Source organism: Ictidomys tridecemlineatus, chromosome 4 (genome assembly GCF_052094955.1).
Source record: "Ictidomys tridecemlineatus isolate mIctTri1 chromosome 4, mIctTri1.hap1, whole genome shotgun sequence".
Taxonomy (NCBI): domain Eukaryota; kingdom Metazoa; phylum Chordata; class Mammalia; order Rodentia; family Sciuridae; genus Ictidomys; species Ictidomys tridecemlineatus.
The window spans coordinates 207207367-207232168 of record NC_135480.1 but is presented as its reverse complement, the minus strand read 5'-3'; the positions used below and the strand labels follow the sequence as shown (position 1 = coordinate 207232168).

The 24802-nt window shown below is 62.7% G+C and overlaps 2 protein-coding genes across 5 annotated transcripts in view; one reads left to right on the top strand and one right to left on the bottom strand.

Moving 5' to 3' along the window:
• The window catches only part of Adamtsl2 (ADAMTS like 2), a 32328-nt gene extending 24161 nt beyond the window's left edge, over positions 1-8167 (bottom strand). The window contains exons 1-8 of one of the 3 annotated variants that reach the window (XM_078048593.1): positions 7875-8167; positions 6170-6260; positions 5520-5647; positions 4658-4733; positions 3449-3551; positions 2634-2779; positions 2403-2526; positions 102-182 (exon numbers count right to left, since the gene is read on the bottom strand). In XM_078048593.1, coding sequence (XP_077904719.1) covers positions 102-182; positions 2403-2526; positions 2634-2779; positions 3449-3551; positions 4658-4733; positions 5520-5647; positions 6170-6259 — 748 coding nt within the window. In that variant the 5' untranslated portion in view covers position 6260; positions 7875-8167. Of the gene's footprint in view, positions 1-101; positions 183-2402; positions 2527-2633; positions 2780-3448; positions 3552-4657; positions 4734-5519; positions 5648-6169; positions 6261-6731; positions 6753-7874 lie in introns of those variants that run through there. The other 2 variants (XM_078048592.1, XM_078048594.1) reach the window with 2 other exon arrangements.
• Mymk (myomaker, myoblast fusion factor) lies at positions 7-24220 on the top strand. 2 transcript variants are annotated; one of them, XM_078048595.1, is made up of 6 exons: positions 7-257; positions 15972-16038; positions 19633-19747; positions 20601-20749; positions 22945-23061; positions 23541-24220. In XM_078048595.1, the coding sequence occupies exons 1-6, from the start codon at positions 193-195 to the stop codon at positions 23688-23690; spliced, it is 663 nt and encodes a 220-aa protein (XP_077904721.1). In that variant the 5' UTR covers positions 7-192; the 3' UTR covers positions 23691-24220. The 2 variants fall into 2 exon arrangements, with proteins under 2 accessions (XP_077904721.1, XP_005337013.1); XM_005336956.4 differs by lacking the exon at positions 7-257 and having other exon boundaries at positions 8354-16038.
• Positions 24221-24802: the final 582 nt, after the last annotated feature.

The following is a 24802-nucleotide window of genomic DNA, read 5'->3' as shown; positions in this document are numbered from 1 at the left end:
ACGGCCACAGCCACCCTGGCTCTGGGGCCACACTGCTGTCCATCCCCCTCCCAAAGGCAGGTTCCTCACCCCTAGACACTGCCCACCACCTGGCAGCTCACCCAGCACATCGGCCGACTTCTTCCGCTCCACAATCTGGATGTCCCGGGCGCCAGCAGGGATGTGCGTCACCAGAGAGTAACCTGGAGGCAGATGGAAGTCAGCAAGCCACCGTCACCTCTCCTGAGGAAGGCTACCTTGGTGGCAGCTGCTGGCAGGTGAGGGGAGCGGTCTAGGGGCTGGTCCACTCCCCTGGTCCCCTGAAATGCCCTGTGCTGTCCCCGAGGCTGAGCCTCCTATCAGCCCCTGACCTGGCCAGCCTGTTCCCACCGAGCCCACAGGCCAGCCCCTTCCTCACTGGGGCCAGCTCCAGCCCCGCTGGGGGAGGGACTCTGTGTACCTCAGGGACCTGGAGCCCACACTGGAGCCCGTGGGCTTCAGTCTCACGGCCACGCATCACCCAAGGGGCCAGGAGGATCACTGGGCCCTCGGGCCTCGGCCCCTCGTCTGCACACAGGCTCAGCACCATCCTCTCCAGGATGGCACATCATCACTGTTAGTCCCATCTCATCAGCGTGTCACCCTGATGGCAAGGCCATGAGGACCCTGGGGGCCCAGCCTTCCCAGCACCGGGCCTCCCAGTCCGTCTGAGGGCACCTCAGCCCGCTCAGTCTCTTACCCACGTCCCTAGGAAGGAGGGGAAGCCATAGAGTCCTGCAAACTACCCAGGGCTTGAGGGGCTGGGGGCTGGGGGCACACCCTGTGAGGACAGGGGACTGAACAACCCTTGAACAGGGAAGTCTGCCACAGGGGCCAGGGGCCCAGGGAGGCAGGGCCTGCTGGGGTTGGCACTCCCATCCTGGGTTCCCTGTGGGCAGCAGCAGAGTCCACGTGCCTCTGTCACCCAGAGTCTCTGTCACCCAGGCGAGCTGCTCCTGCAGGCCAGGCTGGGCTTGCCCACCCTCCCAGACCCCACCCCACCCTACAGGTCCCTGAAGGCTCTGGCCTGAGCACTTGGGGGTCCAGGGAGTGAGGGCTCAGTCAGAGCCAGCCCAGCTCTGTGACTAAGGGACTACAGCCAGGTCATGCCGCCCCTTTGCTCGTCTTGGCAGCTTTGAGCAGCAATTCTTCCTGCCAAGGAGCGACGTCATGAGGCATGGAAGAGTTAACGCGGGCCAGACCTGATTCAGTGCCCTGCCAGCCTGGGGCACCCCAGAATTAGCTGGGACTGTTCCTGCTCCTTCCTGGTGGGGGACTCCCCTGGGCGTGCCTCCTGTCTGTGGCTGCAGTCCCATGACCCCAGCCTGTCCTGGGTGCCCTGAAGCAGATGCACTGTGTGACCGCAGGTCCCGCCTCCATGCCCTAGGTCCAGCCCAAGGCCATGCAAGCAGGTTGGTGAGAGGAGGGGAGGGGAGGGACAGGCACCCTCCAACGGCTATACACGGCCCCTCCCACAGCAAGGCCGCCAAGGCAAGGGCCTCTGCCCATCGCACCTGGCAAGCGCTCAACATGCATAATTCACACCCGGGTCTGGCTGCGCTGCCCAACCACCCCTCCTTTCCCCAGCCCTGTCCAGCATGCCCTGCCCTAGCTGCATGTCCAAGTCCCACCCTCTCCAGCACTCTCCCCCGGGACCTTCTGGAAGCCACACTAACTCCATAATTACCCCTTGTGCAGAGGTGGACCCTCCTCTACCACCTGGACCCCTCAGTGGCCCTGACAGGGTTGGTTCTAGCCCAGACTCACTGGAGGACCCTGGGCAGGTAATGCCCACTCTGGGCCTCAGTTTCCCCACCTGCCTAGTGGGCTTCAAGCTCCCCAACCAGGAGGCTGTGCTAAACCAGCTCAATGGCACATGGATTTCAGTGGACACCTGACACAGTGATAGAAGTGACCTCTGACCAAGAGTAGAAAGGCCTGTCACACACACAGACCCCTAGCCAGACCAGAGCTGGATATAAACATGCCTTTGAAGAGGTTCAGGCACTCCCAGGGGCCAGGGGCTCTGGACTGGAGTCCATTCACAGGTGAGGGGAGCCCCTGAGAGGTGGGCCCCAGGAGCTGGCATGCTCAGGGTCAACTCTCACAGCAGCTCTGGGGCTGGGGCCCGTGCCTCAGTTTCTCTCTTTTACGTGTGGCAGCAACACTTCCCTGCAGGCTGCTTCGTAGCTCAGATATAGTCCCCATGCCAACTGCCTTCTGGCACACAATAGGTGCCGGTCAGAGGGGTCTCAGTGCGGGGCCAGCCCCTGCACCTGGTGGACACTCAGGTGGCCCGAGAGGGAAGAACTCGAAAGAACTCGTCTGAAGGTGCCTGGCAGGGAGGTTGTGCCCGGCACCCGGCACCCCAGCATGGCACTCACCAAGGTGGGCGTTGCCCTTGCGGTAGTTGCCTGTCACGTGAGTGCAGCTGCTCCCGTCACCCTGGCAGACGCCACACTTATCCAGTGTGTGAGTGGAGAAAAGCACCCCGTCACAGCCGATGGGCTGCAAGAAGCAAGGGAGATGGCCATGGGAGGGCGCCGTGGCGGGGCCGGGCCGCCGCTGCCCTGGACGGCGTGAGAGCAGCGTACTTTGCTACAATGTTTAACAACCTCACATTTTCCAGACACGCAAACCCCTCGCAGGTCGGTGAGCTTGCAGGACGTGCCATCCCGGGCGGGGACCATGAGCTGCCGCTGGCCGTCCACAGTGGTACAGTGCAGGTCGCACGGCTTGCTGGAGATGTGGACGTAGTCATCTGGGAGACGAGGGAGGGGGTCTCGGTGGGGAGGGGGTGCTGGACTCCAGGGTCTTCCCCCCCTTCCTCCTGCTGAGACAGCACCCTCCCCGCCAAGGTCTGGAGGGCAGAACGGGTCTGCTCAGGGTCTCAGTGGCAGAAATGGACCACGATGCAGATTATCCAGCCCAATCCAGGCTTCCTGGTTCTGGCTTCTGCCTCCTGTTAGTGGGGGCCACGCCTGAGACCCCGGCCCAGCGCTTTCCCCAGGAACAGGACAGGCTAACTCATTTACATTGTTGCCTGGACAACCTGCCCCCAGCCCCAGAGAGAGAAAGAGGGGGAGATGGCCACTACACCCACAGGCCCTGTGGGACCTGGGACTGTAGCCAGTCCCTGCTTGGGATTGTCTGGGCTGGTTCCTGTCCAAGCCAGGAGCCAGTGAGCGGGAAGTGTGCTGACCCTGAAGCCAGGCTGCAGGAAACTCAGCCCCAGGAACTGTCCCGGGTAGGGCCACGGGTCGGGACAGGAGACCTCCAGGCCTTGGGGCAGGAGACCTGGACTGTGCTCAGGCTCCAGAGCTGCCACCACAACCTCCAGACCCCTGTTCCAGGCCTTGTCCCCACCATCAGATAGTCCTGGGACTACAAGGCCACCCCCCACCCGGTAGGTCCGCAGGGCTGTAAGTACCAGGGTACAGGGGCTTCCACTGGTATGCCCGCCCGTCGAACACTCGGGAGTTGAAGGAGACGCACTGCTCCTCTCGGAAGCTCCTCCCGTCTGGTGGACACTCCTGGGAAGGGAGAGGTGGGGGCTCCAGGAGGGACTTGGCCCCAGGGGGCACCTTAGTCCAGTCTGAGCAGGAAGAGGCTGCAGCGGGACTCCCCTAAGGGCCACAGCCCATAGCCACCTCTCATGCCCTCGCTGGGGCTCCCTCTCTCCTCACCTGGCCTCCACCTAGCCACAGTGGAGGGGATGGGCGCCATGGCCCTGACCACACTGCCCTCCCCTGCTCTCCTTCCTCAGGCAGACACGGGTGCAGGTGTCCCCAAGGCAACATCCTAGCACCATTGCTGGCCATGCATGGGAACCAAATCAGGAGGGGGGACTTGACTCCACAGAGGAGGACCCAAGGCAGAGGGAGACCCTATCCAAGGGGCCGGCTTAGTTAAGCTGGGGCTGGACTGTGCTGAGGTGTCTCTGTCAGGAGCTTGCAAATGGCAGCACCGTCCCAGGAGGAATGTGGACCCAGAGAAGGCCATCCCAGAGGTGCTGGAGCACACATGGAAACCACCAGCCGCTCTGCCTGCCTGGCCCAGGCCTGCCCAGCAGCCCGAAGGAGCCAGCTCCAGGACCCCAGGTCCCAGCTGCCCTTGGGCCTGCAGGCATTCGTGTTCAGACTGACTTTGGCCCCACTGAGAGAAGACTGGCCGCCCAGAGGCAGCGCTCCTGCTCCACCACCCTGGTTCCCGGCACAAGGCTAAGGAAGAGGCAGAGGCTGGGGGCACCTGGGAGCAGAAGAGAGCTCGAGGGGCACAGGAGCTGGACGAGCCCCAAAGAGCAGCCCAGTAGGACTATCTTACAGGTGGGGACAAGGAAGCCATGTGCGGTCCGCCCAGGAGCACCTGGCCCACGATGGCAGGCAGTGCCCTCAGCCCTCGGGCCCCCCTGGAAGTCACGGGAGCCTCAGCAAGTCCAGCCGTCCCACACGTGCCCAGAGGACAGTGGGCATGACACAGTAGTCTGACCCCCAAGGAAGCTCAGTCTGAGCCTGGACGTCAACCCCACCCTGGTTCTTCCTGAAGGGCAGGCCCAGGAGGCACGCCAGGGGGCCAGGGCGACAAGACCTAGGGTGCCAAGTGGGACCTGCCTGAAAGCAGGGAAGGCGGGCGGCCTCACCTGCACTCTGCAGAGCTGGTGTCGCCTGGATGTGCCCGTGCAGGTCCTGTTGCCAGCACCTGGGACAGACTTCCTCCTGGCAGGAAGGCGGGGTGCAGGGTGTTGAGCCAGAGCCGGAGCAGGAGCTGCAGGCCCAACACCCCTTCAGGGAGGGCCACCGCCCTGAAAAGCCCCGGGAACCAAGCTCTCCCTGCTGGGGTCGGGGCTCCTCCCTCCCACTTGACTCCTGCTCCACCCCAGGCCTGGCAAGGACAATGATGGATTGGTTCCTAGAGCCCCAGCACAGCACAGGATTATACTACACAGAATCTATAAGGGCACTGCATTCGCCACGCACTTGGTGCTGTGCTGATGAAGAAAACACATGGTCTCCTCGTATGTACTCAGAAGCATGAGGGAGCTCCAGCAAGTTCCCCATGCTACAGACGAGAAAACTCAGAGAAAGTGACGTGACTTGCCCAAGGTCACACAGCCAGAAAGAAAGTAGCAGAGGAAAAACTCAAATCCAAGTCTGCCTGATAGTGAGGGCTTATGGTCCTGCACTTGCTTCTGCCTGTTCCACTCAGCTGGGACCTTCAGAAGAGACGAGGGTCTCACCCCTCAATGGCAAGCCTTAGAAACCTCCCCCTCTCCTGTAAGAGGCACCCTGGGACCCAGGAGCATGGTGAGCTCTAACACAACTTTAGGACCCAGCAGAAGCTGTGTCCCTGGCAGCAGCCAGTGGGAGACTGACCCTGACTTCCTCAAACGTGAGATCCCCCAGTATAGGAGCCACCAGGCCCAGCTGCCCACCCCGGTACCTCGCCCACCAGCTGCCCCACCCCATGCACCACCCCCCTCCACAGCCGCGCCAAGCTCACACCTCTGCTGCAGGCAGTGCCGCTCCTGGGACATCACCCCACCCCCGCAGCTGCGGGAGCACGCCGTCCACTTGGTCCACTCCCCCCACCAGTAAGTGGTGGCATCGGCACCCCCCTCCAGGCTGTTGTCCTGGGTGAGAGGCCCCACAGACGGTCAGCGAGGGGCTCAAGTGCCCAGCAGGACAGGCCTGACCCTGGGCCTGAGGGATCCTGCTGGCCACACAGTTCCAGGCTCGGGTCTGCAAGGTGTTCTGGAGTGACTCCCTAGTGCCAGGCCATGTCCTGTCTTAAGATCTGAACATCTGGGGGCTTGGAGGGCTCCAGGGGCCTCATTCGACCAGCCGCACTTGCTTCTGCACAGCCTGCTCATGCATCTGCAGGACACATGCCCCCCAGCACACGCCTTGGTCCAGGGCATTGCTGGAGGGGAGGCACCCGGCCACCCTCGGCTGCACCCTGACACACGGTGGCCAGAGCCTCAGCTGAGGGGCTGATCTGACTGGCTCTGTGGATGGGTTTCTCAGGCCCCAGGGGCTCTGGGACCCAGGCAGATACCCCACGCCTGTTACAGAGCCCCTCCAAAGCCATCCGATTGGAAGTGACCATAGCACCTGAGGTTCGGGGTGGGGCCTGATAATGACAGCCTACTCACCGAGGCTTCAGTGGACACTGCACCCCCAGCCACAACTGCCAGGGCCAGCAGGCACCAGGCCCAGTACGAATGCCACTGTCCACCGTCCATCCTAGGAAGCAAGGCACTGCTTTGGAGAAAAGCCCTTCAGGGTTGCCCAGTGCCCCAAGCTGACAGCCTGCCTGGGATTGGGTGGTAGTGGCCTCCTGGCAGGCCACACAGGGAGAGGCCGAGCCATCCATCTGGGCTCAGCAAGAAGGAACTCTGTGAGCCATTAGAGGCCTGCCCAGGCTTGGGGACAGAGGGGTGGTGTGCATGCCGGGCCCAGGCCACCTGTGAGCTGAGGGCACCCAGGAAGCAGCCATGCTGGGCTCTGATCACTGGTGCTCCTTGGAGAATGGCTGTCAGGAAACCAGGGATGGTGCAGGCAGCTGGAGGCCAGGGCAGGGGGAGGGGCCCCGGGCTCTGCCTTGGCCAGAGGGAGTTGCAGAGGGCAAGGAGGTGGCCGGGGGCTTTGCCCAGCCCTTTCTTCCCTGCCTCCCCTTGCCCTGTCCATGTGGCCTCGGGGAGGCCACAGCCTCACCATCCTGGCTCATTCTCAGGAAGAGGCATCCAGCGGCAGCTGGCACTCGGCACACAGCCCCGCTATCTGTGTCCCTCCGGCCTGAGATGGAATCAGGGAGAGGCCTGGAGGAAGTGCAGATTGAGCCATTGTGCCAGTGGCCAGGACCAAGCAGCCTACTCCTCCCCACAAGTCACGCCTCTGGCCCAGAACACCTGCAAGGGGTCAAATCCAATCAAATCAAGGGGAGCTCCCAGCCCCTGGGCTCTATCCCCACCCCACCTTATCCCCAACAGGCACCCTGCCCTAAAGAGAAGAGCAGGGACTAATGGCCTCTGCCCAGGGTTTGTCTGAGGTGAGTGTCTCTTGCCAGTGAGTCCAAGAAGGGGACTCAGGAACCACTAAGCCCAGAGTCCAGAGGGAGAAACCAACTGGTCCAAAACCACACAGCAAGGCAAGCGATTGGCTCCAGCCTCTGAGCAAATGTAAGACTCGTCCCATGTCCAGCAAATTCCAGGGGGAGAGGGTATGCGAATCACCCCCACACAGAAGCTAGCTCCAGAGTGGCCCCTTACCCCTACCCCCGCAGCTCCAACTCCTCTTCCCTGGCAGGTCCAGCACCTGCAGGTGTCCTGACCTAGCCGACACACCCTCCACCTGAAGCCTGCGGCATGCACCCTGGAGTTAGGACCCAGAGCCCCAAGGCCCAACCCAGCCCCACTGACCTCCCCTCCCCCGCCATCTCCAGCTGTGCCCCAGCCCTGCACCAGCTCGGTGCCCAGAGCTGTCCTGGTGGCTCACTGGTGCCCCAGCCCTGCCAGCCACTAAAGACAGGTGCCGAGCAGGCCTCACGCTTGGTTTTCATTAAGGCTCCCAGACGCCGCTGGCTCTGGTCAGGCCCAGCTCACCCGGGATCCGTCTCTCCCAGGGGTCCCAAAACAGCAACCAGAGAGCAGAAGGGTCCGCATCGTGGGCTGCAGCTGGGGCTGAGGCACCACCTGCGTTGTGCTGGGCAGGGCTGCCCCCCACCCAGGGGAGCTCCCAGGGGTGCTGGAGGACGCCCAGCTCCCAGTCCCACTCTGAGCAGTTGACTGGCCTGGGAGGACTGCAGGTCACGCCTCCAGGAGGCTGAGACATGAGGGAGATGGGGACAAGGTGGCCTACCTGGCCTGGGGTCAGCAGGTTGTCCTCCCAGAGAAAGGGGTGAGAGCTGGCAGGCAGACGCCGCAGACAGGGACCCGGGCAGCCAGGTGCGCTGTGCGGGGAGGGCCTGGCGGAGCGGGGGGCTCGGCCTCCCTCTGGCCCCGCCTCCAGGCCGCCTCCCTCTCCCACTTCAAAGAGCATCCAAGGGAGGGGGTTCCCGGGAGGGGACTCAGCCCAGTGGCGGCTCCCAGGCCGCAGCCGCCTTTATAGCTGTGAGGCAGACGGGGAGGAACTCACACTTCCCACCAGGCCGCTCCCCCGCCCGCCGCCGGCCGGCCTGGCGCACACTTTAACCCGCTCTGCGCCTCTGGAGCCCGGCCAGGCCGGCCCAGCTGCCTGCTGGCTGCTGCCGCCGCGGCCCAGGAGCAGCAAGCAGGGAGGCCCGCCTGCCCAGTCCCGAGCGGGGAGCACATGTCGTGTGTCCAGACGGAGCTGCCCCGACCCTGAGGTCACTGAGGAAGCTGGGGTGTCTGGCTTCTGCTCCAGGGGCCCAGCCCTGCCACTCCTGCAGACGGGGCAGGGTGCAGGCAGCACCCCGCTGGCAGCCCCTCTCACAGAGGGAAAGACTGAGGTCCCAGCCAGCCACCAGCCCCAGACAGTTTGTCCTGAGATGCAGAGACCTAAGCAGGTGAGAGGCTGAGGGAGACCCAGCCAGGGCGCAGCCTCGGGCTCCAGGGATCCACTGATGTGCCCACGGCCTGCAGAGCAGACGGCTGGAGTAGCCAGGGTTGGCGGGCAGAGAAGGGAACTCTGCAGATGTTCAGCGCCAGCTGGGCAGCCCCTGGCAGGCCAGCCTGGGGCTCCAGGCCCCTGCTCCTGCTGAGCCTGTGCCAGCCCCACTAGGAAGCCTGCAAACCCTGAGGGCAAGGGACTTGCCCTCACACACCAGGCTCCCCAGCCCTCTCCTGGAGAACAGGCACCTCCAGCCTCGGGACAGAAACCAGGACAATGCTTGGAAGGCCCTCTGAGCCCTTTTACCCATGCCCCTGTCTCTGCCACAGATGTCACAGGTGGTGCTTGGAAGACACTCCCTCCTCTCAACCTCCGTCCACTCTGCTGCAGAATGAGCTCTTTCAGCTACTTCCTTGGTTGACTAAGAGTCGCATCCTCAGCAAGTTCAGCCTTATATCTGACCACTAGCTAGAAAGATCAGGAAAGAGCAGCTGGTATAACAGGGATGCTATACCAGGCTCACACCCAGAGCTGAGCCTCTCTAAGAGCCTAGAGCTACAAGGTTGGCATCTCTGTTTTCTGCGTCTTGCAGATGAGAAGCTGAGGCTTGGTGACTTTGAGTGACAGGCCCGAGGCCATATTTATCAGCAGTAGCAGAGCGGGGACCCCCCCACCCCTGTCGGCTGGTTCTCTAGGCACTGGCTCCTCCTCCCGGGGCAGGGGTGTTGGGGGTGGGGGGGACTCCAGCATCTCCTGCTGCAGCAGCTGGGATGTGTGTGGGCTCCCAGTCACCCAGACCTTGACCCTAACCCTAGCCTAGACCCATGCTGCCCCTGCGGTCAGTGTGCCACAGCACAGACATGCTGGGACCTGTCACCCACAGCTGGCACAGGGCCACGTGTATAAGGCAGACATGCACATGCTGGTCCCTTCAGGGACATGGATGCCTCTGCTGCCCCACTCTCCTCCCCCAAGTCCCGTAGGCCCTGGCACAGACCATGAGCTCTCCTGGCACTTCTGGTGCCCACACCCCACCAGTGCCAGAGTGACTAACGGTTTCCCTTGGGAGGAGCCCACAGTCGACCAACACCACCACCCCCAGCGTCTTCCCTTGGCTTGGCGGGACAGCCCAAGCTGCAGCCTGGCCACCTAGGAGACCGGCCTTTGGAGCCAGAACCCCTAGTTTTGTGACCTCTCCAGGTGTATGACCCTCCAGGACTCAGCTCCCCACACCTGACCTCCAGAAGCCCCCAGATCCGAGCCCCCAAAGCCCTTCCTCCCACCTCCTCCCAGGTCAGGTTCTCAGCTGTCCTTCCAGCCCACTCTATCCAGCAACAGCTGTTGTCCTCTGTCCCCAGGGGGGTCCCCGTACCTGTAAAGGCAGGAACTCGCCCATAGAAAGGCAGCACTAACATGCAAACTTTAGAGGTGAATGGGAGTGAGCGCTGGGGTGAGGACAGCGCTTCCCCTGCCTCTGAACAGGGCCCTGCATCTTGCTCCAGCCCCACTCATCCCCTGCGGAGCCAGCCCAGGGGTCCTGCATCCTGGGCCCCTTCCTCCACAGTGCTGTGCCTGGGGCTTGGGTAGCCTGCAGTCACTACGGAGCTAACTGTGCCAGGCCACCCGTCTGGCCCCTGCCCTTCCCCCTGGAGCCCCCTCAGCACCATCTCCACAGGCTCAGCCCCACTCTGGCTGCTTGTTCAAGGCCACCTCCTCAGGGAGCCTTTCAGGGGACTGGCACTCTGTATGGCAGAACTGTCTCCCTGACCTGCAGCTGGGACCCATGAGCGGGAGCTTTGCCTCTCCGTTCCAGATGGCTGGCCCTCGGCGGTCCTCCATCACTACGGGTTGGTCCAGCGGTGGCATATGCCGGGGACTGCTTGTCCCCAGGGCATGCGGGAGCAGCACCTCTCTCTACTCTCCCCCAGGCCCAGATCCCTCACGAGGGGCCACGGCCATGTGGCCCTGGCACTGGGGAGGGCACCTGTCTTACATGGAAACTGCCGGTACCGGAGCTCTCCAGATATCAGGGGAGGAGCTGGGGAATGAGAGGGCAGACACGTTTCTGGGGGACGCCAAGAGGGTGAAGAGACCAAGATGGGGACTGAAGAGGCTGGGGTAAAAGAGGCCAGCAGGTCACCAGATGACCACTTGGGAGGCACCCAGGGGTGGACACAGCCTCACTAGGAGCTGAGGCTTGTCCTGCACAGGGAAGCATCAGAAGAGAGCCCCAGTGGACAGAGACCCCACAGCCAGACCCACAGACTCCTTCCAGAGCCCACAGGACCAGCAGGCCAGCCCAGGCCTTGGAGCCCACCCTTGGGAGGCAGCACCCAGAAGCCCCATCCTGTGGAGAGCAGCTGGTCTTCAGGTGACCATGATGGCCGTGCCGGGTGTCCTACCTATATCTTGGTCTGGCCGGAAGCCAGGCTTCCTGGGTTATAATCCCATCTTAGTCTTTCCATCCGGGTGACTCTGGGCACGTTGGAAGACTCCCTGGGCTCTAGCTTCCTCGGTTGCACAATGGGGCCGGGAGGCGGTCTCCACGCGGGGCTGTGGGGAGTGCATGTGAGTTCATGAGCTGATCCCGAAGGAGGCCACAGCAGGGCCAGGGCAGCCGTGTTCCTGGACCCTGGGCCCTGGGTTTCCTGACGCCGTTTTCCTCAACCCTGACAAAACCACACCAGGCCACATGGTCATGTCCAGACAGACAAGGAAACCGAGGCCACAGTGTGGCTGGAGCTGACTCACAGCCACACAGTGCTGCCTGGCCTCCAGGCTGTGAGTCCAGCACAGGGCCAGGTGAGAGGCAGGCCTGCCCACTGGGCCTGGAGCCCAGGGTCTCCGGAACCCCGAGTTCATAATGCCCCTTCCTCAGCGAAGGGTCTCCGTAAAGGGCTGGCAGGTTCAGGAGCCAAGCCCTGAGGAAATCTGAAAGATCTGCTGTGGAGAATCAAGCCAGGGCAGGCAAGAGCGGGGGCCACGGTGGGGACAAGGGTGCAGCCAGCGGCCAGCTCCCCCAGCTCCCCCAGGTCTCCCCGTGCCCACGGCTTTCTGGCTTCCATCTGGGAGGGCCCCTTCCCCAACAGGAAGCCCACTGGGGCTCAGCCTGCTGCTGGGGGCTGGATATTTCTGGCAGCACCCCGAGGCCTATGGAATCTGTCTGGAGAGGCGGTGAAGACCCCTGGCTGGCCCCAGGTCTTGGGATAGCCCACAAGGTGGACTTCCAGGTTCCCTCTCCTCTCCTCTTAGCCAGGAGTCTGCCGGTTTCTGTTAGGCCCAGGCACCATGTTCCAAGGGACTTGGGCCTGTGGACGACCAGGACAGCACAGGACACCGCCACCTAGACACCACAGAAAAGGGGTTCTCTGTCCCAAAATGTGGGTCGCAAGCAGGTTAGAAGGCGGGGTGACCAGAAGGGAGCTCAGCGTTGCCCAGCACTCCAGGGGTCTTCTGGTGTCTTTTAGAAGGCCCAGTGTCTTCTCCGGACCCAGGCGTTGTTAGAACTCCACTGCTGCCAGCGCCCCTGGATGGGGTGTGTGGCGGAGGAGGGAGCTGATGGGGATGCTGTCGAGGAGCCCAGGGTGGGAGCCCCTCCTCCTGGCCTCTGCCTGCTGCCGGCTGTCATTAGCCTTTGGCGATTCTCTCACCAGAGCTGCTTTCTAGATGGCAGCTCTGTCCTGGCCATGGCCGCCACTGACTGTGTCCTGCCCTGCTCCACCCCACTCAGCAAATGGCACTTGCAGGAGCATCCTACGTACGGTTCTGCTGGAGTGGGGGGCAGCACGGGGGCTGTGCCATCCAGCAATGAGGCTCTCTTCCCAGCCACACCCCAGAACCTGGGGGTGGCAGGCAGCCACTTACCTGTCAGAGGGCGAGAAGCCCCTGGTTTAGGGGACAGGCTGCACAGAGCGTATGTGAGGGTGAGCCTGCCCCAGTTCTGCCCTGTGCTCCTGCCTGGGCGGACACAGAGGAGGAAACTGAGGCTCACAGGGCCAAAGGGCCCACAGAGGTGCCAGGAAGGGGTGGGGCCTCTGCCTGGCCCACCCAGGGTGATGCGAAGCTGAGGTGTCTCGAACTGCCAGCTCATCGCCACCGCGCTGCCGAGACACGGGGCCACCATCGTGAGCGCAGAGGCAGAGCCTCCTGAGGTTGGCCAGGCTTGGGGACCCTGGGAAGACCGTCTTTCCCCCAGCACAGGGAGCCTCAGCCTCAGCCACCATTGCACACCTGCCTGCTCTGGGGTGACCCAGTGCTAGGGGCTGGGGGTTCAAACTTTGGAGGACGCAAACGCAGTGGCGGCTGGCCGGGCTCTCCTGGGCCGGGCAGACAGACAGCTGTCCCGGAGGCGGGAGCCGTGGCATTCCAGGCATCTCAGCAACTCTATAAAACTGGCCGCTCCCGAGGCTGAGGGGGCAAGGGAAGGGGTGCGGGTGGTCAGCTTTGGCTCCACACGCTGGCCCCGGGACTGACCCCAGCGCCACCTGCTGGATGAGGGACACCACCCACTCACACTCCACCAGAGGCCTGGAGCTGAGGCCAAATCATTCTAAGAGCCTGCAGGGAATGGCCACCAGGGACCCGTGGGCCAGGGTGAAGGAGGCCGCTTTGCCCTCCCAGGGTGGGGGCACTGGGCCTGGGTGTCAGGCTCGGCCTGCAGGCCTGGACACAGCCGCTGCTTCTTTCTGGTCCTCGGTTTCGACCTCTGTGAAACGGGGAGAGCACACACACAGTGCCGAGCAGGCCCCGACGGGGCACGTCCTGGCCCAGGGAGAGGCTGAGACTGGAGTGTGACGGAAGCAGCCCAGCAGCAGGCCAGTGGGGCTGGAGTAAAGAGGGCATGCACAGGAGCTCTGCAGCTTGGGGGCTGGCAGACAAGAGCACTGGGGGCGGCTCGGAGCCGCCCAGGTGGACCCAGCCTCCCCATGTCTCCAGGGGCAGCAAGGCCCCACAACAGCCTCCTGCCTCCTCCACACCGCCTCCCCAGCTCCAGGCCCCCAGGCCAATGGCTTTCCTTTCTTCAGGGAGAACCGAGGGTCACTTCAGTCCTGCTCAGAGCTGAATGCCCTCTCCAGAGCCAGCTGGTCTGTGTCCAGGCAGCCTGGCTCCATGGGAGCCACACACACGGCCACCTCCACCTCCACTCTGCGCTCAGCCACCCCTCGGAGGCAGCTCACAGTCCAGCCTTTGTGCAGGGGCTCCCAGCTGCCCCCCACCCAGACACCTGTCTCCCCACTTTGGTCCCTCCTCGGCCCCCTCCTCCTTAATGGCCACAGCACATGTGCAGGCCCACCTCTCCTCCCCCTGCAGCCCTGCCCGGAGCTCACAGCTGCAAAACGCACAAGCTCTGTGCGAGCCAGCTGTGGAATGTCCTGCTCCTGCACGGCTCCAGAGCCGCTCCGCACCCCTCCCAGGCACCGATCTCAGATCACTTCTTCTTCACCCCCTGCTCCTCCTGGGTGGGGCTGAGGCTGGGCAGGAGCTGGGGCAGAGAGGAGAGGAGCAAGGTCGACCCAGGCCTCAGACAGGAGGGGCCCCTGGGGCTGCGTGCCTCCCCCTGCACCGCACGCGGCAGGGCCTGGTTTTCCCATTTGGAGAGGCAACTGCGCTCCTGGAAGGCCAGGCTGAACAGGCCGCGGCACTCCTTGGAATTTCATTCACTTTTTAAACAGAGTCATTCATTAAGTCAGTGCTTGCTGGAGATCCACAGTGTGCCAGGGCAGGGGGATGATGGCGAAGACCCACCCACCAGCACTCCTGCAAGACAGGGGCACCCATCAGTGGGCAGGTGCTGGGACAGAAGCAGGGGTGCTGTGGGTTGGAAGCGCCCCCAGATACACTGCCCAGGTAGGAGTTAGCAAGGCCTTCTCCAGACCACAGAGGGAGAGGGAGGACAGGATGAGGATGGTGAAAGGGGGCCAGGAGGCCTGGGTCTGGGGGAAAGGTCTGGGTTAGGATGGCCTAGTGGTCTCCAGGAGGGATGTGGGGGCCTTGAAAGCATCCTCGTGGAAGAATGATACCACCAGGTGTTTCAGCCTGGACGTTTCCTTGCAAAGAGCAGAAACGGGTTCCAGCCAACTTCAGACAAGAAAGAGGTTTCTGGAAAGGTGTGTGGGCACTCCCAGCCAGGAGGCAGGGCAGGAGCAGCCACAAGAGCAGCCACAGCCTCTGGGAGCATCATGCCACTGGCACCTGCTGCCCCCTGCCTTGAGCCAGTTCCCAGGGGAAGGAAAGTGCGGGTGGTCACAGGACAGTCACAAGCCACCCCAGCACAGCCCCTGGTGCAGTCTGGGCCAGGTCACAGGCATCACAGAGGCCCAGAGACAGAAGCCAGGCTTTGAGGAGGCACTGCCCAATCTACCTCCAAGACCCAGAGCAAAGGCAGCTGGACAGAGGTGGGGACGGTGCCGCCTTGGCCTGGGGAGGGTCTCAGGGACTGGGCTCAACCCAGTGGGGACGTCAAAACTCACCACTGCAAGTTTGAGACCTGTGTTTTGTCCAGCGTGAATTATGCCAGAGTGACAAGGTGAAAGGTGGTGACAGTGGCTTAGCTGACCATGAACCCATTTATGCAGAGAGAGCACCTGCTGGGAAGCAGGATCATAGGCCAACCATTCTTTGGCTGGGGGACGAGAGTGCCCTGCCAGACAGATCCCCCAAGACCTTCTGCAACAAGAGAGGTCCTTTCCTCAAGGCCAGCAAAGGAGCCATGTGGACGGAAGGGGAGGAAGGCTGGAGTCCAGGCTTGTGCTTGGATCCCATGGGAGAGGGTCCTGCTGGACACCTTGGGTATGGAATGATGTGAACCAGAAAAGGAACCCGTGCAGACAGTGAGCAGCACCCGTGGGTGGGGCAGGGCTGAGGCGTATCAGCAAAGCCTTGGGTGCTCAAGCTGGCTGAGCTCCAGGGCCTCGCACCTCCAGCACCCTGGACACGTGGCCAAAGCTGCAGCACCCACCAGGCTGCCCATCCCTGGGCGAGGCCAGGATGGAAGGTGGCCAGACCCCAGGGAGAGCATGCACGGGGGCTTTCTCCCAAGGTTTTTTCCCAGAGAAAACAGACAAGGCCTCCTGAGTCAGCTCCTCTGGGCTTTCAGAAAAAAAAAAAAAAAGAGGCCCAAGGCGAGGCTGGTCACGTGGCTCGTCAGCTGTCGCCGCGGGGCTCACACAGGCTGGGGCACTCGGGCCTCCTCGTGGGCACTCCTGCAGCTGCCACCCCAGCGGAGCCCTGCCGAGGGCCTAGGCCTTCTCCCTTGTGTGCCCTGCCTGGGGACCAGGAGGCCCGCAGCCCTGCTCCCAGCCAGTGCCCTCTTCTGCCCATGGGGACGCTCGTGGCCAAACTGCTGCTGCCCACCCTCAGCAGCCTGGCCTTTCTCCCCACTGTCAGTGTGGCGGCCAAGAGGCGTTTCCACATGGAGGCCATGGTCTACCTCTTCACCATGTTCTTCGAGGCGGTGAGTCTGGGGCGTGGGAGGAAGACCCCGGAGGCCCTGGGCACTGCTCCGGCTGTGGTGGGCGGGACGGCTTGACCTGGGAGTGAAAGAAAGGACCCAGGGTGGGGTCTGGAGACCAGAGAGAGAAGCTCAGGACCCCCTTTCCCTCCGGGCCTCAGTTTCCCCAACTGTGCCAGAGCTTCCTGGGACGAGTGGCACTGTGACACCAACCGTGATGCCCACCAGCTGGGAGAACTAGTCCCTTCCACGCTGCCCCTCCACACCCACCTTACAGCTCTGGCCCTGGGACAGCTGAGCAGGGAGGAAGGGGTGAGCAGGCCTGGGAAGGGACTAGCGGGGCTCAGGGGACACCTGGGCCTGGGTGAGTCGAGCTGCAGGATTCCGCTGCCCACCGTCCAGCGGGGTGCGCTCCACAGCCCTCTCCCCCTGGGGCTGCCTCTGCCCCTGGGTCCTTCCTTCCATTTCCGTGTCTGGCTGGTTCCCAGCGCCCTCTCTGGCTCCCCTCCGTCTCCAGGTAACTGTCGTGGGGTGATCTTCTCTGGCTTTCAGGGGAGCGCCTGGCACTGGCTGGCTGCTTTTGAAGCCCCCGTTTCTGGGGTTGCTCTCCCCCTCACTTCCTGCCGTGGCCTTTGCTTCTCCTGCTGGCTGTCTGTCTAGCTCTCCCTCCAGGCCCCGTCCCCTCGCTCCCTCTCCCTGGGGCAGCCTCTCTCGCTCTCTGGAGCTAGACCCCGTGGGACTTACTTCTTCCTCCTCTCCAGCTCCACCCCCAGATCCATGTGTTCTACCTATGGGTCCCTCTAGCTAACCACCTACCTGTCTGGGGGATCGGCCATCTGTCCATCATCCACCTCTGATCACCTGCCTAAGCCATCGTCTGTCTCCCTGTCTGTCTAGCCAGCTATGTGGTCCCCCCTAGCCTCTGGGTCCCCGAGAGTCCCTCCCAGCTGCGGGACCCCACAGAGCTCCCTCCCAGTGCTCCTGGCTCAGCTTCCCTCAGACAGCATCAGTGTCTGGTTGCAGAACCAGACCTGGGGCCGCACTCACCACAGGGCCTTCAGCCAAGGAGCTGCCAGTGCTCGGGCTATGGGGTGGGGCAGGGTCAGCACACCTCCCCCAGGTGGTGGGCTCACATGGACAACAATGACCTAGGACAGGTGAGCTCCTTGGAGGAACTCAAAGTCCTCCCTCCAGGTGGGAGACTTCTACCCGGATGGGGAGGAGCCAGGAGCCAAGTCCAGGGAGGGGGCTGTGCCCCGTATGCTGCACGCCAGGTGTCCGCATCTCCCAGGAGCTAGCATGGGGATTCCCAGTGATGGGTGAGGAGGCTGAGTCCCAGGGAGGCTAGGGCACGGGTGCCACAGTAACCCAGCTCATCGCCGCCTCCTCCTCCGGGGACCCTGGCCTGTTGACGGGGAGACTGAGGCTGTGGAGAAGCCAAGGGCAAGGGCCAGGGCCAGGAGGAGACTTCTGAGTGGGTGGAGGGCCTCAGGGTCAGGCAGAGAAGCTAGGGCCTTGTCCCCAAGGCCCACGTTAGGCCCAGCCCAGCAGATCACAGGCACTCGCCCGGTGAGCCCCGCCCCCCGCCCACCTGCTGTGGACTGACCCCACAGCTGCCTTTGTGGCCAGCCTCTGAGGCCCACCCAGCCCCACCCTGCCCCACCCAGACTGGCAGAGGCAGCTGTCTCCCAGGACAAATGTCCTCAAGGCACAGTATGCACCTCCCACAGTCCTATCCTCCACATGGCTTCTGCCCCCACAAGGGCCTCTGTGACAGTGACCATTCCTGTTGGGACAGGTGCTGGGCGCTTTACCCAGGGCCTCTAGAGAGCCCTCAAGGCAATGTCCTTATCCCACTGGACAGAGAAGGCCAAAAGGGGTCAGCTCCTGCCTGAGCTCCCTCAACAGCTCTCTGCGGGTGCTGATGGCAAAGTCTGCGCCCTGCCCACCCGGCCAGCAGCAGGCCTGGCTACTCTGTCCCCATGTTGGAGGCCGAAGCTAATGCCAATCGCCACACCTCCCAGGCCCCCTTGGGCAGGTGGTGCCCCTCCATCACACAGAATGAGCAGTCATCAGGAGGAGCCCTGGATCAGGTGGGGGAGGCCCCTCCTGCCCTGTGGGCAGGCTGGATCTCCAGACCACTTAGGACCCTCCTCCCTTCACCTGCACACCTGGGTGAGCACCAGGCTGGCAACTGGCATCACTGCCAGGATAAGACAGACTCTCCTGCTCCTGGGGGGACGGGCAGCACACAAACATTGCCAGAATCTCCAGTGGATGAGTCAAGCACACACAGCAATCTGTGATGCGAGGGGAGACCGAGACAGCAGGTGGGGGTAGGAGATGTGGTTCTGGAAGGAGCCAGGAGACCCTTCTGTATCCCACAGACATTTAAACACCTCGAGCAGCCCCCACCTGAAGCTTCCCTTTCCTGAGCTGTCATGTCCTGCACATAATCATCCTCCTCTACCCTCTTTGCCAATATTGCCTCAAGAAAGATGTAGTATCCAAAGCTCAAGGCAGTTGTCTGGGTGGGCTGACCAGAGCAGACAGGCAAGACCACCTCCTTCCTAGTCCTGGACACTGTGTCTCTTGTTAACGACTCTGAGGGGCTGCGTAGGGCTGCAGGCAGTGGAAGCTCTCTCTGTCCACCCGACTTGCTCCACTCTCCAGACTGCCCAGGGCCCCTCTGTCTGCAGCACCCCTGCTGCCTCCAGACGCTGGCCTCCCGCTGCTCTGGGATTACCAAGAGCGCACTGTGCTGGCTGGCGAGCTTGTTTATGCCATTGAACCTGTCAAAACAATTATGTCATGTAATTAAATATTACTTAAAACGATGAAATGTGAATGCAAAAGGGGAGAGAGCTGCTTTCCTAAGAAGTGAGCTGACTGCTTGGAAAACACTCCACATACGCATTTTGTTTTTAGAATTGCTGTTAAGTGTCCAGCCGAGCACAGGCCAGAGGCAGGGGAACCAAGTGTGCTGTGTTGGATCCTGCTCGAGGGATCCACACCCTCCCTCCTCTCTGAGGAGATGGAAAGCTGCCGGCCAGCACCTCTCAGCAGCCCCTGGGCTTCTAGCCAAAGTGCACATCTCTGGCCTCTCCCGGACCTGCTGGGGAAGAGTCTGGGGTGGGCCACCGTAACCCAGCTCTCTGCCCACAGCAACCTGTCTCTCTGTGCCCACTCCCACCTGACAGCACTGCTGTGATGCAGACCAGACATTACAGGGGACATTGGCACAAGGAAAGGCCCCCAGGCTCCGAAGGGCAGATGGCTCTGTTCTTGGAGCCAGAGATGGGTGTGTGAAGGCCCTATGTGTGCCTTCAATAAGTCCAGAGGCAGGGGACACCCAGAGGTCCCATTTCAGGGTCCCACCTTGTCAGGCTTCCCCTAAATGACCACCCAGCCTTAGGCCAAGGAGGCCAGGGGAGGTGAGAGGTCTCTGCCAGGATGACGTCTGTGGGGACACTGTGGGGGCCACACCCAGTGGCACCCCTGCTGTCGATGGGGAGACTGAGGCACAGGGTGGTTGAGTGTCTCCCAGCTCGTGAGCAGCCGGCTCCCTGTGCCCCTGACGGCCCTGCTTCTCGGCAGCTCCACCACACCTGTGAAGGGCCCGGCCTGTCGGTGCTCTGCTTCCTGCGCCAGGATCTCCTGCAGTACTTCAGCATCTACGGGACGGCGCTGAGCATGTGGGTCTCCCTGATGGGTGAGTGGCTGCCCTGCCACCCGCACCACCTGGTCTCCAGGAACCCCGCCTTCCCTGCCCCTCAGACTGGGCTTCAGCCACGAGAAAGCATCACTCCTGCCTCCTCACTTTCCTATCTCTCTTAAGTGACTCATTTGACAAATGCTTGCTGTGACACATTTAAAGAGCAGGGCACACAGAGCACTACGTGCCTGCCCACCAGCCTCCGCCCCAGAGCCACGCACAGGTCAGGGTGTGGCTCCCGGCTCTGCTTCCAGGAGCATTGCTCACGGAGGTCATTTTGGGCCCAGGGTTTTAGGAAGATGGGACCATTCAAGGGCCTCATGTGGGCGTGGCTCTGTGGGGGGACTGGCCTGGCATATGTGTGACCGTCCATGGCACCACCAGGGAAGGTTTCCACCTTGCTCTTAGAGCAGTGTCCACGTGTGTGGGCCCAGCCGCCTGAGGCCTCTGCCTTTTGACCAGCCTGTGAGCCCCCCACGGCCCCTCGGGTCTCAGGTGTCCGGGTGGTCCTGCTGAGCCCCCGTGGCCTCTCAGGTCTCAGGTGTCCGGGTGGTCCTGCTGAGCCCCCGTGGCCTCTCAGGTCTCAGGTGTCCGGGTGGTCCTGCTGAACCGTCATTCCGACTCACTCGAGTCTTGGTGCTGAGTGTCTGCCCCAAGCTGCCCTGGCCCAGCTGGGGAGGCAGCTCTTACCTTTCCTCTGAAACTGGTGGCCATCGAACTTCTCAGTGACCAGGCGAGCCTCCAGGTCCTGTTGGTCAGGGGACGACCACGTGGGCACCTAAGGGTAGGGGTGCAGCCACAAGGGACGAGGAAGGCCACTCACCACTCCCGTCCTCTTCCTGATCCCCAGCGCTGGCCGACTTTGACGAACCTCAGAGGTCAACGTTTGTGATGCTTGGCGTCCTGACCATCGCCGTGCGGACCTACCACGACCGCTGGGGTTACGGGGTGTACTCGGGCCCCATCGGCATGGCCGTCCTGGTCATCGCGGCCAAGTGGGTGCGTACTGCATGTGCCTCAGCTGAGGGAACTCCAGGGAGCCTGTGACCCCACCCCCACTCCTCCAGCCTCAGAGCCTCTGTGACCTCCTGCCTGTGCAGGCGATGAGACCAGGAGTTCAGTGACCAGCCAAGGTGCTCTGGCCCTGCACTGACTGCCCTCGTCAGTGGGCACCAGCACTGGGCCAGCTGAGCCGCCCTCAGCCTGGCTCCCACAGCTCTGCATCCGCAACCCAACGGGGCCCAAGATGCAGGAGTGACCCGCCAAGCACCCCATAGCAGGGCTGCGCCTCCGGTGGTACTGTGTCCGTAGAGAAAGAGCCAGCGGGCCTTGGAGAGCAGCTGGGACTGCCGGGGCCACTTCCTGCAGGGGGCACGCTCGGGCTTGCTTCTACCAGGAAGGAGGACATGTGGCCTAGAGTCCACGAGGCCCTCTGCTCTGGCTCCCCAGGCCTCCTACCCCTCCACTGTACCAAAGCCCTCCTGGTTGTGAGGACGGGAACCCACTCCAGCCGGCCAAAGTAAAGACATGGCATCCCTGGGATCCGCCCCAGAGTCGGGGTGGGAGCCCGGAGGCAGACACAAGGCCAGGAGCTCCAGCGCAGACCCCAAGCTAGCGCCATCCTACTGGCTTTTGGCCCGTGGAGCACCGGCTTATGTCTCCGGGTCCCCACCTCAGGGTGGAGGAGGCTGGTCTTCCGCAGCCTGGGCACACTTCTGCAGCAGGCCGAGAGCTGCGCTGGGTCGCTGGGTACAGCGCCAAATGGGCTGTGGGGGCCCCAGGGAGCCCGGTTCTCAGGGCAGTCGAAGGACCAGCACTCAGACCCCAGCTACCCAGAGGGATGGGGTTCTGGTGGCCAGCTGTCCCCCTCCCTTCTTGACCCAGGACCTTGGGGTTTACTCTGCTGTGCGGGGGAGGACGGAGCTAGGTCCAGGAGACCCACACCCAACTTGCAGCCCAGCAGGGCAGCAGTGTGACTGGACGCTCCAGCAGCAGACGGGAGCCTGCTAACTGGACGCCAGGCTGGCCCCAGGCTGACCCAGGAGCCTGAAAAGCCCTGTGGGTGGGGTTTTGGGGTCCGGCATTAATTAGCATGCTGGAATGCATAAACACAGCCCGGGTCTGATAACCCCTCCTGCTCCTGCCCGGGTTGCTTGGCCGGATCTGACTCTGGCCAGGCTTTAATTAGCCAGGATAGAATTCACTCCCCCACGTCCCGCCAAGTGCCAGGAGGCTTCCACTGCCCGCAGGCCACGGGCTGTCCACAGGAGCAGAGATGGACAGCCAGCGTCTGGGACTCACACTGTGTTTTCTAGAGCACTGAAGGTGTAGTTCCTTTTGGATGTCCTCGGGCAGTAGCTTCCTGGAACGAGGGCCCTTTCCCCTCCTGAGGTTCACCACTTCTGGGGAGAGACTTGGGAACAATTCTGGGGAGCAGAAGCAGAGCTTATGGGGTGGGGCTCCCAGGACAGGACCAGGCCTCTTCCCTGGCCATTCCATATGACCCTCGACACCTCCCTCCCAAGGTCCTCAACTCCTGCTGACAATGGCAAGTTCCAGAAAAACAAAAGCTGGGCACCATTTCAAAGCTCCTTTGGTGGCCAGAGCTGCCTTGCCCGGTGCAAGCCTGTTCCTGGGGTCTGTGCTCCCCACATGGTGACACGTGGAGCCTGGGGTGCTGCCCCTGCCCCAGGCTCATGCCTCACCCCGGGGGCGACGGTCCGTCCCAGTCAGTCAGGACAGCCTGGGCTCTGGACACCCCTGGCCAAGGAGCTGCAGTCACATTCAGCCTGAGAGATCAGGTTTAATGGGCCGCAGAGTTAATAATATTTAAGGTGCTTCTTCAACCACATGCCACATGTGTGTCCTATGAGCCATAGGGCACCAGTAGGCACCAGGTGTGACATATGTTTTGTTCTCAATGATCCCCTTGGGCTCCCCTCTGCCTGGGAGACAGAAATTCAAGGGCAGCCTGTCACACCCCAGAGGTGGGCTCCCAGAGGCTCCCAGGCCAGGACCTCCACTGTCCTGTCGAGGGCCTGGGTACAGAGGAGTGGCTGTGCTGCCCAGGCCGGGTGGGGCTCCTCTGCCATGCAAGGATGGCCTGGGGTGTGCAGGTGGAGTCACTGGCACAGAGAGGGGCTGTCCCCACACTGTGCCCTGAGAGCTCTGCTGTCCCTCCTCTGTCTCTACAGCTGCAGAAGATGAAGGAGAAGAAGGGCTTGTACCCCGACAGGAGCGTCTACGCCCAGCAGATAGGCCCTGGCCTCTGCTTTGGGGCGCTGGCCCTGATGTTGCGCTTCTTCTTTGAGGTACAGTCCCCATGGGGAAGAGCCCTTGGGGGCATGGCCCTGCTCAATGGGGTGGCCGGCTGTGCCCTCACCAGGAAGCTCCGTGGCCTGACTCCTTGCACCTCCCGTGGGGGGTGTTAGGGCTCTGCCCATCCCCAGCCTCACTGGCATCCTGACTCTGTGGACCTGGGGCTCACAAGAGGTGGGAGACAGGCCCTGACCTCAGGGAGCTTGCAGCTGAGATGACAGGTGTGGGGCTGGTGCCCAGCACCCGGAGGAGGGCATGGCGGGAGGGAGCAGGAGGACAGTAGGCAACATCACCTTCAGGAAGTGAGGGCTTGGTGATAAGAAAGGCCACCATGGCTGGACACAGAGGCCTCCCTGCAGGGCCACAGCAGGCAAGGACACAGAAGGGGCCCTAGGCCCGAGGGGCTGGCTGGGCCTGGGGGAGGTCGTGGGCTCTGGGGATGCAAAGACTGACTCACCGCCCTCCCCTGCAGGACTGGGACTACACCTATGTCCATAGCTGCTACCACTGTGCCCTGGCCATGTCCTTCTTCCTGCTGCTGCCCAAGGTCAACAAGAAGGCTGGAAATGCAGGGCCCCCAGCCAAGCTGGACTTCTCCACGCTTTGCTGCACTTGTATCTGATCACACTGCCCAGCTCCAAGCCCTGCCCTCCTGTTTAGGGACCAGAGTCCCACCAACTCTCCTGGGGTCCTCCTGTCCTTCCCACCCGCGATGTCCAGGAGGAACAGTCTCTCCCACATCCTGAGAGACCCCCAGGGTGGCGAGACCCTCCAGGCTCTGCTACCTGTTCACTCTGCCGACCCTGTGCTCAGCGCTGCGCTGGGACGAAAGGAACTTTCCCTCTGAAGCTCATGACCGACGGGTGCACCTGATGGCCCTGAGGCCAGTGTCGGTCCTCCCCGTCCCTCCCCTCTTCACCTATGGTGGCTGGGGCCCAGAAGTCCTAGCCCACTGCTTTCCACAGAGGGGGCTGCCAGCACTCTTGGAGGCCATGCCCACCAAGGAGACTGGTATCGCCTCTATCATCCCTGTGCCCAGGCTCTGAGTGGCCCCATTTAGGACACTGGGCCAGGCCTGCCCCTCTGTCCACCCCTCCAGCCGGGTTCTGGATCAAGCTGTCTCAATAACAATCATCAACAAGAAGCTCCCAATCAGTCGACCTTACTGCCTACAAACCCTCCGCGTCATCTCGATTCCTGAAACAGGGCGTGAGCAGGCCTCGTTCCCCTTACCAGTGAGCACCCAGGCTCAGGGCGGACAGCCCACTGAGGCCCAGAGCGGGTGGCATGGAGCCGAGCCTGCAGCTGGCCCAGGCAGAGGTGGCCTTGGCACGCTCCAGGCTGGCTGGCAGCCCTGCCCGGGGCCCCCAGCACGGAGGTGGCTGGTGCTGTGCCCTCCGCTAAGGGCTCCTCGCTGGGCCTCTGCTAGGCCGTGGGAGGTCCTGTCTGCAGCTGCTAGGGTTCCGATGGTGGCGGTGGTGGCTCCCAGACATCACCTCACAACCTGAGTCCCCCAGCACCCAGCCCGCCAGCTCCCCTGGAGACCTGAGGCCCATCTGTCAGCAGGAAGTTACCTACACCTGTCTGGGGCCTGTGTGTGTTTCCAGACAGGCCACTGAGAGGGAGCAGTTACCACGTCCACTCCACCAGTGGGACAGCCAGTGATCTGTCCTAAAGTCACCTCTGGCCAGCCCAGGCTGGGAGGGCACTCTCCAGCACTGGGGCAAGGCTCTG

Bases quoted from the DNA above. Each gene is read 5' to 3' on its own strand.
- Mymk (XM_005336956.4), top strand. From the start codon at position 15,904: ATGGGGACGCTCGTGGCCAAACTGCTGCTGCCCACCCTCAGCAGCCTG. The intron at 19,748-20,600 runs GTGAGTGGCTGC...CCTGATCCCCAG, and splicing joins CATGTGGGTCTCCCTGATGG to CGCTGGCCGACTTTGACGAA. The intron at 23,062-23,540 runs GTACAGTCCCCA...CCTCCCCTGCAG, and splicing joins TGTTGCGCTTCTTCTTTGAG to GACTGGGACTACACCTATGT.